Genomic DNA, 14,713 nt, shown 5'->3' with positions numbered 1-14,713 from the left:
TTGGACGATTCCCTGATAAGGGTAAGATCCAGGGAACAGTTGGAGGTCGGGGTAGCACTATCTCAGGTAGTGTTGCGGCAGCACGATTGGATTCTCAATATTCCAAAATCGCAGCTGGTTCCGACGACTCGTCTTCTGTTCCTAGGGATGATCCTGGACACAGTCCAAAAAAAGGTGTTTCTCCCGGAGGAGAAAGCCAGGGAGTTATCCGAGCTAGTCAGGAACCTCCTAAAAACCGAGCCAAGTCTCAGTGCATCAATGCACAAGGGTTCTGGGTAAAATGGTGGCTTCCTACGAAGCAATCCCATTCGGCAGATTCCACGCAAGAACTTTCCAGTGGGACCTGCTGGACAAATTGTCCGGCTCGCATCTTCAGATGCATCAGCGGATAACCCTGTCACCAAGAACAAGGGTGTCCCTCCTGTGTTGGTTGCAGAGTGCTCATCTTCTAGAGGGCCGCAGATTCGGCATTCAGGACTGGGTCCTGGTGACCACGGATGCCAGCCTGCGAGGCTGGGGAGCAGTCACACAGGGAAGGAATTTCCAGGGCATATGGTCAAGCCTGGAGACATCACTTCACATAAATATCCTGAAGCTAAGGGCCATTTACAATGCTCTAAGCTTAGCAAGACCTCTGCTTCAAGGTCAGCCGGTGTTGATCCAGTCGGACAACATCACGGCAGTCACCCACGTAAACAGACAGGGTGGCACAAGAAGCAGGAGGGCAATGGCAGAAGCTGCAAGTATTCTTCGCTGGGCGGAAAATCATGTGATAGCACTGTCAGCGATTCCGGGAGTGGACAACTGGGAAGCAGACTTCCTCAGCAGACACGACCTCCACCCGGGAGAGTGGGGACTTCACCCAGAAGTCTTCCACATGATTATAAACCATTGGGAAAAACTCGACAGGTATTGCGCCAGGTCAAGGGACCCTCAGGCAATAGCTGTAGACGCTCTGGTAACACCGTGGGTGTACCAGTCAGTGTATGTGTTCCCTCATCTGCCTCTCATACCCAAGGTACTGAGATTGATAACATGGAGAGGAGTAAGCACTATATTCGTGGCTCCGGATTGGCCAAGAAGGACTTGGTAACCGGAACTTCAAGAGATGCTCACGGAGGATCCGTGGCCTCTACCTCTAAGAAGGGACCTGCTCCAGCAAGGACCCTGTCTGTTCCATGACTTACCGCGGCTGCGTTTGACGGCATGGCGGTTGAACGCCGGATCCTGAAGGAAAAAAGGCATTCCGGATGAAGTCATCCCTATCCTGATCAAAGCCAGGAAGGATGTAACCGCAAAACATTATCACCGCATTTGGCGAAAATATGTTGCGTGGTGCGAGGCCAGTAAGGCCCGACGGAGGAAATTCAACTGGGTCGATTCCTACATTTCCTGCAAACAGGAGTGTCTATGGGCCTGAAATTGGGGTCCATTAAGGTTCAAATTTCGGCCCTGTCAATTTTCTTCCAAAAAGAACTAGCTTCAGTCCCTGAAGTTCAGACGTTGTAAAAGGGGTACTGCATATACAGCCTCCTTTTGTGCCTCCAGTGGCACCTTGAGATCTCAATGTAGTTTTTGGGTTCCAAAAGTCACATTGGTTTGAACCACTTAAATCTGTGGAGTTAAAATATCTCACATGGAAAGTGGTCATGCTGTTGGCCCTGGCCTGGGCCAGGCGCGTGTCAGAATTGGCGGCTTTATCCTGTAAAAGCCCTTATCTGATTTTCCATTCGGACAGGGCGGAATTGAGGACTCGTCCTCAGTTTCTCCCTAAGGTGGTTTCAGCGTTTCACCTGAACCAACCTATTGTGGTGCCTGCGGCTACTAGGGACTTGGAGGACTCCAAGTTGCTAGACGTTATCAGGGCCCTGAAAATATATGTTTCCAGGACGGCTGGAGTCAGAAAATCTGACTCGCTGTTTATCCTGTATGCACCCAACAAGCTGGGTGCTCCTGCTTCTAAGCAGACTATTGCTCGTTGGATTTGTAGTACAATTCAGCTTGCACATTCTGTGGCAGGCCTGCCACAGCCAAAAATCTGTAAATGCCCACTCCACAAGGAAGATGGGCTCATCTTGGGCGGCTGCCCGAGGGGTCTCGGCTTTACAACTTTGCCGAGCAGCTACTTGGTCAGGAGCAAATACGTTTGTAAAATTCTACAAAATTGATACCCTGGCTGAGGAGGACCTGGAGTTCTCTCATTTGGTTCTGCAGAGTCATCCGCACTCTCCCGCCCGTTTGGGAGCTTTGGTATAATCCCCATGGTCCTTACGGAGTCCCCAGCATCCACTTAGGACGTTAGAGAAAATAAGAATTTACTTACCGATAATTCTATTTCTCGTAGTCCGTAGTGGATGCTGGGCGCCCATCCCAAGTGCGGATTGTCTGCAATACTGGTACATAGTTATTGTTACCAAAAAATCGGGTTATTGCTGTAGTGAGCCATCTTTTCTAGCGGCTCCTCTGTTATCATGCTGTTAACTGGGTTTAGATCACGAGTTGTACGGTGTGATTGGTGTGGCTGGTATGAGTCTTACCCGGGATTCAAAATCCTTCCTTATTGTGTACGCTCGTCCGGGCACAGTATCCTAACTGAGGCTTGGAGGAGGGTCATAGGGGGAGGAGCCAGTGCATACCAGGTAGTTCTAAAGCTTTACTTTTGTGCACAGTCTCCTGCGGAGCCGCTATTCCCCATGGTCCTTACGGAGTCCCCAGCATCCACTACGGACTACGAGAAATAGAATTATCGGTAAGTAAATTCTTATTTTTCACACGTGCATTGAGATTGATAGGGAGAGGACGTGGCTGGCGTCCTCTCCGTTTATAGAGAAGAGAGTAGAGAGTTAGAGACACTATTTGGTATTTACTAATTTTGGGGAGCATATTAGGACTGGAGTACTACTACTTGCTGATAGTGTGACCATTGACCACCAGTTTAATTAATCCGTTCTCTGCCTGAAAAAAAACGATACACAGTGTGACACAGTCACATACCATATCTGTGCTCAGCCTCAGTGTGCTGCATCATCATATGTAATACTGTATATCTGACTGTGCTCACTGCTCACACAGCTTAATTGTGGGGGAGACTGGGGAGCAGTTAGAGCAGGAGTACATAAATAATATATTTTAAGTACAGTGCACACTTTTGCTGCCAGAGTGCCACACTGCCAGTGTGACTGACCAGTGACCACACTGACCACCAGTATATTGTGATTGTCTGCTTAGGACGGAGTACTACTTGCTGATAGTGTGACCAGTGACCAGTGACCACCACCAGTTTAATTAATCCGTTCTCTGCCTGAAAAAAAAACGATACACAGTGTGACACAGTCACATACCATATCTGTGCTCAGCCCAGTGTGCTGCATCATATGTAATACTGTATATCATTATCTGACTGTGCTGAGTGCTCACTGCTCACACAGCTTAATTGTGGGGGAGACTGGGGAGCAGTTATAGCAGGAGTACATATTTTAAGTACAGTGCACACTTTTGCTGCCAGAGTGCCACTGCCAGTGTGACTGACCAGTGACCACTGACCACCAGTATATTGTGATTGTCTGCTGACCACCAGTATATTGTGATTGTCTGCCTGAAAAAGTTAAACACTCGTCGTGTGGTGTTTTTATAAACGCATTCTGCAGACAGTGTCCACTGTCCAGCAGGTCCGTCATTACATAATATATACCTGTCCGGCTGCAGTACTAGTGTGATATATATATATATTTTAATTTTATCTCATTATCATCCAGTCTATATTAGCAGCAGACACAGTACGGTAGTCCACGGCTGTAGCTACCTCTGTGTCGGCAGTCGCTCGTCCATCCATAATTGTATACCACCTACCCGTGTTTTTTTTTTCTATCTTCTTGATACTAGTAGCTTACTTTAGGAGTCTGCAGTGCTGACAGACAGTGTCCAGCAGGTCCGTCATTACATAATATATACCTGTCCGGCTGCAGTACTAGTGTGATATATATATATATTTTATTTTTATCTCATTATCATCCAGTCTATATTAGCAGCAGACACAGTACGGTAGTCCACGGCTGTAGCTACCTCTGTGTCGGCAGTCGCTCGTCCATCCATAATTGTATACCACCTACCCGTGGTTTTTTTTTCTATCTTCTTGATACTAGTAGCTTACTTTAGGAGTCTGCAGTGCTGACAGACAGTGTCCAGCAGGTCCGTCATTACATAATATATATACCTGTCCGGCTGCAGTACTAGTGTGATATATATATATATTTTATTTTTATCTCATTATCATCCAGTCTATATTAGCAGCAGACACAGTACGGTAGTCCACGGCTGTAGCTACCTCTGTGTCGGCAGTCGCTCGTCCATCCATAATTGTATACCACCTACCCGTGGTTTTTTTTTCTATCTTCTTGATACTAGTAGCTTACTTTAGGAGTCTGCAGTGCTGACAGACAGTGTCCAGCAGGTCCGTCATTACATAATATATATACCTGTCCGGCTGCAGTACTAGTGTGATATATTTATATTTTTTAATTTTATCTCATTATCATCCAGTCTATATTAGCAACAGACACAGTACGGTAGTCCACGGCTGTAGCTACCTCTGTGTCGGCAGTCGCTCGTCCATCCATAATTGTATACCACCTACCCGTGGTTTTTTTTTCTATCTTCTTGATACTAGTAGCTTACTTTAGGAGTCTGCAGTGCTGACAGACAGTGTCCAGCAGGTCCGTCATTACATAATATATACCTGTCCGGCTGCAGTACTAGTGTGATATATATATATATATTATTTTTATCTCATTATCATCCAGTCTATATTAGCAGCAGACACAGTACGGTAGTCCACGGCTGTAGCTACCTCTGTGTCGGCAGTCGCTCGTCCATCCATAATTGTATACCACCTACCCGTGGTTTTTTTTTCTATCTTCTTGATACTAGTAGCTTACTTTAGGAGTCTGCAGTGCTGACAGACAGTGTCCAGCAGGTCCGTCATTACATAATATATATACCTGTCCGGCTGCAGTACTAGTGTGATATATATATATATATATATATTTTAATTTTATCTCATTATCATCCAGTCTATATTAGCAGCAGACACAGTACGGTAGTCCACGGCTGTAGCTACCTCTGTGTCGGCAGTCGCTCGTCCATCCATAATTGTATACCACCTACCCGTGTTTTTTTTTTCTATCTTCTTGATACTAGTAGCTTACTTTAGGAGTCTGCAGTGCTGACAGACAGTGTCCAGCAGGTCCGTCATTACATAATATATATACCTGTCCGGCTGCAGTACTAGTGTGATATATATATATATATATATATATATTATTTTTATCTCATTATCATCCAGTTTATATTAGCAGCAGACACAGTACGGTAGTCCACGGCTGTAGCTACCTCTGTGTCGGCAGTCGCTCGTCCATCCATAAGTATACTAGTATCCATCCATCTCCATTGTTTACCTGAGGTGCCTTTTAGTTGTGCCTATTAAAATATGGAGAACAAAAATGTTGAGGTTCCAAAAATAGGGAAAGATCAAGATCGACTTCCACCTCGTGCTGAAGCTGCTGCCACTAGTCATGGCCGAGACGATGAAATTCCATCAACGTCGTCTGCCAAGGCCGATGCCCAATGTCATAGTACAGAGCATGTAAAATCCAAAACACCAAATATCAGTAAAAAAAGGACTCAAAAATCTAAAATAAAATTGTCGGAGGAGAAGCGTAAACTTGCCAATATGCCATTCACCACACGGAGTGGCAAGGAACGGCTGAGGCCCTGGCCTATGTTCATGGCTAGTGGTTCAGCTTCACATGAGGATGGAAGCACTCAGCCTCTCGCTAGAAAAATGAAAAGACTTAAGCTGGCAAAAGCACAGCAAAGAACTGTGCGTTCTTCGAAATCCCAAATCCACAAGGAGAGTCCAATTGTGTCGGTTGCGATGCCTGACCTTCCCAACACTGGACGTGAAGAGCATGCGCCTTCCACCATTTGCACGCCCCCTGCAAGTGCTGGAAGGAGCACCCGCAGTCCAGTTCCTGATAGTCAGATTGAAGATGTCAGTGTTGAAGTACACCAGGATGAGGAGGATATGGGTGTTGCTGGCGCTGGGGAGGAAATTGACAAGGAGGATTCTGATGGTGAGGTGGTTTGTTTAAGTCAGGCACCCGGGGAGACACCTGTTGTCCGTGGGAGGAATAGGGCCATTGACATGCCTGGTGAAAATACCAAAAAAATCAGCTCTTCGGTGTGGAAGTATTTCAACAGAAATGCGGACAACAGGTGTCAAGCCGTGTGTTGCCTTTGTCAAGCTGTAATAAGTAGGGGTAAGGACGTTAACCACCTCGGAACATCCTCCCTTATACGTCACCTGCAGCGCATTCATAATAAGTCAGTGACAAGTTCAAAAACTTTGGGCGACAGCGGAAGCAGTCCACTGACCAGTAAATCCCTTCCTCTTGTAACCAAGCTCACGCAAACCACCCCACCAACTCCCTCAGTGTCAATTTCCTCCTTCCCCAGGAATGCCAATAGTCCTGCAGGCCATGTCACTGGCAATTCTGACGAGTCCTCTCCTGCCTGGGATTCCTCCGATGCATCCTTGCGTGTAACGCCTACTGCTGCTGGCGCTGCTGTTGTTGCTGCTGGGAGTCGATGGTCATCCCAGAGGGGAAGTCGTAAGACCACTTTTACTACTTCCACCAAGCAATTGACTGTCCAACAGTCCTTTGCGAGGAAGATGAAATATCACAGCAGTCATCCTGCTGCAAAGCGGATAACTGAGGCCTTGGCATCCTGGGTGGTGAGAAACGTGGTTCCGGTATCCATCATTACTGCAGAGCCAACTAGAGACTTGTTGGAGGTACTGTATCCCCGGTACCAAATACCATCTAGGTTCCATTTCTCTAGGCAGGCGATACCGAAAATGTACACAGACCTCAGAAAAAGACTCACCAGTGTCCTAAAAAATGCAGCTGTACCCAATGTCCACTTAACCACGGACATGTGGACAAGTGGAGCAGGGCAGGGTCAGGACTATATGACTGTGACAGCCCACTGGGTAGATGTATGGACTCCCGCCGCAAGAACAGCAGCGGCGGCACCAGTAGCAGCATCTCGCAAACGCCAACTCTTTCCTAGGCAGGCTACGCTTTGTATCACCGGTTTCCAGAATACGCACACAGCTGAAAACCTCTTACGGCAACTGAGGAAGATCATCGCGGAATGGCTTACCCCAATTGGACTCTCCTGTGGATTTGTGGCATCGGACAACGCCAGCAATATTGTGTGTGCATTAAATATGGGCAAATTCCAGCACGTCCCATGTTTTGCACATACCTTGAATTTGGTGGTGCAGAATTATTTAAAAAACGAGAGGGGCGTGCAAGAGATGCTGTCGGTGGCCAGAAGAATTGCGGGACACTTTCGGCGTACAGGCACCACGTACAGAAGACTGGAGCACCACCAAAAACGCCTGAACCTGCCCTGCCATCATCTGAAGCAAGAAGTGGTAATGAGGTGGAATTCAACCCTATACAGTATATGCTTCAGAGGTTGGAGGAGCAGCAAAAGGCCATTCAAGCCTATACAATTGAGCACGATATAGGAGGTGTGATGCACCTGTCTCAAGCGCAGTGGAGAATGATTTCAACGTTGTGCAAGGTTCTGCTGCCCTTTGAACTTGCCACACGTGAAGTCAGTTCAGACACTGCCAGCCTGAGTCAGGTCATTCCCCTCATCAGGCTTTTGCAGAAGAAGCTGGAGACATTGAAGGAGGAGCTAACACAGAGCGATTCCGCTAGGCATGTGGGACTTGTGGATGGAGCCCTTAATTCGCTTAACAAGGATTCACGGGTGGTCAATCTGTTGAAATCAGAGCACTACATTTTGGCCACCGTGCTCGATCCTAGATTTAAAACCTACCTTGGATCTCTCTTTCCGGCAGACACAAGTCTGCTGGGGTTCAAAGACCTGCTGGTGAGAAAATTGTCAAGTCAAGCGGAACGCGACCTGTCAACATCTCCTCCTTCACATTCTCCCGCAACTGGGGGTGCGAGGAAAAGGCTCAGAATTCCGAGCCCACCCGCTGGCGGTGATGCAGGGCAGTCTGGAGCGACTGCTGATGCTGACATCTGGTCCGGACTGAAGGACCTGCCAACGATTACGGACATGTAGTCTACTGGCACTGCATATGATTCTCTCCCCATTGAAAGAATGGTGGAGGATTATATGAGTGACCGCATCCAAGTAGGCACGTCAGACAGTCCGTACTTATACTGGCAGGAAAAAGAGGCAATTTGGAGGCCCTTGCACAAACTGGCTTTATTCTACCTAAGTTGCCCTCCCACAAGTGTGTACTCCGAAAGAGTGTTTAGTGCCGCCGCTCACCTTGTCAGCAATCGGCGTACGAGGTTACTTCCAGAAAATGTGGAGAAGATGATGTTCATTAAAATGAATTATAATCAATTCCTCCGTGGAGACATTGACCAGCAGCAATTGCCTCCACAAAGTACACAGGGAGCTGAGATGATGGATTCCAGTGGGGACGAATTGATAATCTGTGAGGAGGGGGATGTACACGGTGATATATCGGAGGATGATGATGAGGTGGACATCTTGCCTCTGTAGAGCCAGTTTGTGCAAGGAGAGATTAATTGCTTCTTTTTTGGTGGGGGTCCAAACCAACCCGTCATTTCAGTCACAGTCGTGTGGCAGACCCTGTCACTGAAATGATGGGTTGGTTAAAGTGTGCATGTCCTGTTTATACAACATAAGGGTGGGTGGGAGGGCCCAAGGACAATTCCATCTTGCACCTTTTTTTTCTTTTATTTTTCTTTGCGTCATGTGCTGTTTGGGGAGTGTTTTTTGGAAGGGCCATCCTGCGTGACACTGCAGTGCCACTCCTAGATGGGCCAGGTGTTTGTGTCGGCCACTAGGGTCGCTTATCTTACTCACACAGCTACCTCATTGCGCCTCTTTTTTTCTTTGCGTCATGTGCTGTTTGGGGAGTGTTTTTTGGAAGGGCCATCCCGCGTGACACTGCAGTGCCACTCCTAGATGGGCCAGGTGTTTGTGTCGGCCACTAGGGTCGCTTATCTTACTCACACAGCTACCTCATTGCGCCTCTTTTTTTCTTTGCGTCATGTGCTGTTTGGGGAGTGTTTTTTGGAAGGGCAATCCTGCGTGACACTGCAGTGCCACTCCTAGATGGGCCAGGTGTTTGTGTCGGCCACTAGGGTCGCTTATCTTACTCACACAGCTACCTCATTGCGCCTCTTTTTTTCTTTGCGTCATGTGCTGTTTGGGGAGTGTTTTTTGGAAGGGCCATCCTGCGTGACACTGCAGTGCCACTCCTAGATGGGCCAGGTGTTTGTGTCGGCCACTAGGGTCGCTTAGCTTACTCACACAGCTACCTCATTGCGCCTCTTTTTTTCTTTGCGTCATGTGCTGTTTGGGGAGTGTTCTTTGGAAGGGCCATCCTGCGTGACACTGCAGTGCCACTCCTAGATGGGCCAGGTGTTTGTGTCGGCCACTAGGGTCGCTTAGCTTACTCACACAGCTACCTCATTGCGCCTCTTTTTTTCTTTGCGTCATGTGCTGTTTGGGGAGTGTTTTTTGGAAGGGCCATCCTGCGTGACACTGCAGTGCCACTCCTAGATGGGCCAGGTGTTTGTGTCGGCCACTAGGGTCGCTTAGCTTACTCACACAGCTACCTCATTGCGCCTCTTTTTTTCTTTGCGTCATGTGCTGTTTGGGGAGTGTTTTTTGGAAGGGCCATCCTGCGTGACACTGCAGTGCCACTCCTAGATGGGCCAGGTGTTTGTGTCGGCCACTAGGGTCGCTTAGCTTACTCACACAGCTACCTCATTGCGCCTCTTTTTTTCTTTGCGTCATGTGCTGTTTGGGGAGTGTTTTTTGGAAGGGCCATCCTGCGTGACACTGCAGTGCCACTCCTAGATGGGCCAGGTGTTTGTGTCGGCCACTAGGGTCGCTTAGCTTACTCACACAGCTACCTCATTGCGCCTCTTTTTTTCTTTGCGTCATGTGCTGTTTGGGGAGTGTTTTTTGAAAGGGCCATCCTGCGTGACACTGCAGTGCCACCCCTAGATGGGCCAGGTGTTTGTGTCGGCCACTAGGGTCGCTTATCTTACTCACACAGCTACCTCATTGCGCCTCTTTTTTTCTTTGCGTCATGTGCTGTTTGGGGAGTGTTTTTTGGAAGGGCCATCCTGCGTGACACTGCAGTGCCACTCCTAGATGGGCCAGGTGTTTGTGTCGGCCACTAGGGTCGCTTAGCTTACTCACACAGCTACCTCATTGCGCCTCTTTTTTTCTTTGCGTCATGTGCTGTTTGGGGAGTGTTTTTTGGAAGGCCCATCCTGCGTGACACTGCAGTGCCACTCCTAGATGGGCCAGGTGTTTGTGTCGGCCACTAGGGTCGCTTATCTTACTCACACAGCTACCTCATTGCGCCTCTTTTTTTCTTTGCGTCATGTGCTGTTTGGGGAGTGTTTTTTGGAAGGGCCATCCTGCGTGACACTGCAGTGCCACTCCTAGATGGGCCAGGTGTTTGTGTCGGCCACTTGGGTCGCTTAGCTTAGTCATCCAGCGACCTCGGTGCAAATTTTAGGACTAAAAATAATATTGTGAGGTGTGAGGTGTTCAGAATAGACTGAAAATGAGTGGAAATTATGGTTTTTGAGGTTAATAATACTTTGGGATCAAAATGACCCCCAAATTCTATGATTTAAGCTGTTTTTTAGGGTTTTTTGAAAAAAACACCCGAATCCAAAACACACCCGAATCCTACAAAAAAAATTCGGTGAGGTTTTGCCAAAACGCGGTCGAACCCAAAACACGGCCGCGGAACCGAACCCAAAACCAAAACACAAAACCCGAAAAATTTCAAGTGCACATCTCTAGATCTAACACTGTACTCTAATTTCACCCACTCCAGCAATGTAGTAGCCTGGGAAACGGAAGCCCCAGCAGTCAGACTCTTCATGTACTTGCAGTAATACAATAACTGGGGAAATGCTCTGTATTTATTTATACCATACTCGACAAACTTGTTTTTTTTATATGATTTATTCAAACATTATTTCGTTTGTGTGTAATTTCAGGGAGGACTTTTTTTCCACTTCCGGTCAATAAGGATGCGGAAAGAAGCCGTGATTTAGAGTTGAGCTAGGGTTATCATGTATATGAATTACACAGGGTCTGTGGATGATTAAAACCAGCTGAAATGGACACTTAAGTCAGCCAGCCACAGTATCTGTGTAATTCATGTGTCCTTTATACCCCTCTGTCACCAAGCCTTTGACTCAGACTATTGCTGCGGCAAACCGACGCAATCTGTGTCCTGGCTCGGTGTGAAAGGGTCGACCCGTGTCATGCATCACAGGCCGTGTGAATGGCAGACCCTGGTCAGACATGACCCAGGTCATGCCTAAAAGGCTCCTGATTGGCGGGTCCAGGATGCTTGGAGATGATGTCATGATGTGATCTCTAAGCATCCTGTATTAACGGCGTTAATACAGTGTTCAGTATCCCAGGTGGGCCATGGTTTGGTATCCCGGGGCTTCGGTGTGAAAGGGATACCATTAAAGTTATGGGGGGTAATTCCAAGTTGATCGCAGCAGGATTTTTGATAGCAACTGGGCAAAACCATGTGCACTGCAGGGGAGGCAGATATAACATGTGCAGAGAGAGTTAGATTTGGGTGGGGTGTGTTCAATTTGCAATCTAATTTGCAGTGTAAAAATAAAGCAGCCAGTATTTACCCTGCACAGAAATAAAATAACCCATTCAAATCTAACTCTCTCTGCACATGTTATGTCTGCCTCCCCTGCAGTGCACATGGTTTTGCCCAGTTGCTATCAATAATCCTGCTGCGATCAACTCAGAATTACCCCCTAGGTCTGACAAACCTAGCTAGGGCGTGATCACTCTCAACTCCAAAATTATTTCCCATTTTAAATTTGCCATCTCCGATAATAAATCTGGTTTTGCCAAGGTGCAAAATTCACCTTCTACCCATAATTATTCTACGTTGTCTTACCCTAAACGATTCTTTTTGTCTCATCTGTACAATAAAATGTGTGCTTACTATTTATGATTGTATGACATGTGAGCCCTAATAAGTATCCAGATGAAATGATGATGCCATTATATTGAGTGAGTAATGACTGCTGTAGCTACAGTACCATCTTATTGTATACATTTACTGTACAAAATATGCCCTATAATTGTCTGCTACTGTTTCTACTGGTATTACAGGTATATGGAAAGTTTTCACGTATGTGCTGGCTAGAAATCATTTATACAGCTGTAATTTTCAAAAGCTGAACCTGTCTTTTATTTATTATTTTTGGCATATAAGGCTTTTTTTTTATTCATAACCGTATATTGCAAAAAGCTTCACCTTATCTGCAGGAAACTTTGTCCCCAATTATAGTTTATATAGTTTTAGGCAGAATAGTTATAATACAATTTTAACATGATTATATTATGTGCACTGATAAAGGGGGTCATTCCGAGTTGATCGTTCGCTAGCTACTTTTTGCAGCGCTGCGATCAGATAGTCGCCGCCTATAGGGGAGTGTATTTTTGCTTTGCAAGTGTGCGAACCCCTGTACAGCTGAGCTCTGCAAAAACATTTTGTGCCGTTTCTGAGTAGGTCTGAAATTACTCAGCCGCTGCGATCACTCCAGCCTGTCCGGTCCCGGAATTGACGTCAGACACCCGCCCTGCAAACGCTTGGACACGCCTGCGTTTTCCCAAACACTCCCAGAAAACAGTCAGTTGACACCCATAAACGCCTTCTTCCTGTCAATCTCCTTGCGATCGGCTGTGCAAATGGATTCTTCATTAAATCCATCGCTCAGCAACGATCCGCTTTGTACCCGTGCATACGCAAGCGCAGTAGTGACCTGATCGCTGCGCTGTGAAAAACGGCAGCGTGCGAACAGATCGGAATGACCCCCACAGACTGATCATAGTCAAATTGGTGTATTAATTTGCTTGTGTTTTTTTTTTTTTTCAGTGCCATCCGAGTGGCTGTCTTATAGACCTCTGCTTACAAATGGGAGTTATCATGGTTTTGAAACAAATGTGGAATAACTTCATGGAACTTGGATATCCGTAAGTAAAATGTGTCTGCTACCAACTTCAGAACCATAGGCGAGATGTAATAGCTATTACATCGGTGTCATAGGGTCGACAGTATCTAGGTCGACAGTGAGTAGGTCGACACCTGAAATATGTTGACACTGTCATTAGGTATATATGTCCTATATCATTAGGACATGGGAAAAGCTCGACATGCATATTTTTTTTTTTTTTGGTATGGTTTTCTTCGTAAAGTGACCGGGAACCCCAATTAGGGCACCGTGTCCTCTCACATGGCTCGCTTAGCTCTCCATTCTTTGGGCAAGTTGACACGCTCCGCTACCGCACAGGTTACTATTCCCAATCGTAGTCCATGTGGATCGTAAAGTATGAAAAAGTTCAAAAAATGAAAAAAAAATTAAATGGAAAAACTCATGTCGACCTTGTCATGTGTTGACCTTTGCAATGTTGACCTAGTGACCACGTCGACTTAATCAGAGCCGTAACTACGTGTGTGCCAAGGGGGCTTGGCACACAGCGCAGTTGCCCTGGGGGCGCACAGCCAGCGGCATGTAATGAGTCAAATTGACTCATTACATGCCGCCTCTGTGTGCGCCGTGCGCCGCGCTGGAGGAGAGAGACCAGCGCCGGACTCCCGGAGGCAGCGGACAAGGAGGAGGAGGGAGGGGGAGCAGGGAGCCGCAGCAGCGCTATGTTATTGGTAGTAAGCGCCGCTGCAGCATCCCCCTCTCCTTCCGTATTGGCTGCCCGGCAGCCAATACAGAAGGAGAGGGGGATGCTGCAGCGGCGCTTACTACCAATAACATAGCGCTGCTGCGGCTCCCTGCTCCCCCTCCCTCTTTCTCCTTCTCATCTCACTGCCGCCACCGAGGGAGCAGCACGAGGAGCCTGTCAGCGGGGAGAAGGTAAGTATATTCCCCCCCCCCTCTCTCTCTGTCTCTCTCTCTCTCTCTCTCTCTCTCTCTCTCTCTGTCTCTCTCTCTCTCTCTGTCTCTCTCTCTCTCTCTCTCTCTGTCTCTCTCTCTGTCTCTCTCTCTCTCTCTCTCTCTCTCTGACACCGCCTGCCGCAATGTGTAAAAAATGGGACTGGCTGCCGCAATGTGTAAAAAATGGGACTGGCTGCCGCAATGTGTAAAATGGGGCCCTGGCTGCCGCAATGTGTAAAAAATGGGGACTGGCTGCCGCAATGTGTAAAATGGGGTCCTGGTTGCCGCAATGTGTAAAATGGGACTGGCTGCCGCAATGTGTAAAAAGGGGGACTGGCTGCCGCAATGTGTATAAAGGGGGACACCGTCTGCCGTAATGTGTAAAAACGGGGACGCTGTCTGCTGTAATTGTAAAAAAGGGACGCTGTCTGCCGCAATGTGTAAAAAGAAGGACCGGCTGCCGCAATGTGTTAAAAGGGAGACTGGATGCTGTAATGTGTAAAAAGGGGGACTGGCTGCCACAATGTGTAAAAAGGGTCTATCTACCGCAATGTGTAAAAAGGGGGACTGGCTGCCGCAATGTGTAAAAAGGGGGACACTGTCTGCTGTAATGTATAAAAGGGGCTCTACCTGGTGTAGTGGCGCTACTGTGCAGCGTAATTTGA

The 14,713-nt window shown here is 47.4% G+C and overlaps 1 protein-coding gene across 5 annotated transcripts in view; it reads left to right on the top strand.

Annotated features, from left to right (window-relative positions):
- ANO3 (anoctamin 3) overlaps positions 1-14,713 on the top strand; it is a 1,051,220-nt gene that overhangs the window by 981,036 nt on the left and 55,471 nt on the right. For all 5 annotated transcript variants that reach the window (XM_063944334.1, XM_063944333.1, XM_063944335.1 and 2 more), the window contains one exon: positions 13,037-13,134. In XM_063944334.1, the coding sequence (XP_063800404.1) occupies positions 13,037-13,134 (98 nt within the window). The remainder of the gene's footprint in view (positions 1-13,036; positions 13,135-14,713) is intronic.

Source organism: Pseudophryne corroboree, chromosome 11, assembly GCF_028390025.1.
Source record: "Pseudophryne corroboree isolate aPseCor3 chromosome 11, aPseCor3.hap2, whole genome shotgun sequence".
Classification (NCBI taxonomy): Eukaryota; Metazoa; Chordata; class Amphibia; order Anura; family Myobatrachidae; genus Pseudophryne; species Pseudophryne corroboree.
Note: the sequence above shows the minus strand (reverse complement) of the source record. Positions and strands in the feature narration are given on the sequence as shown.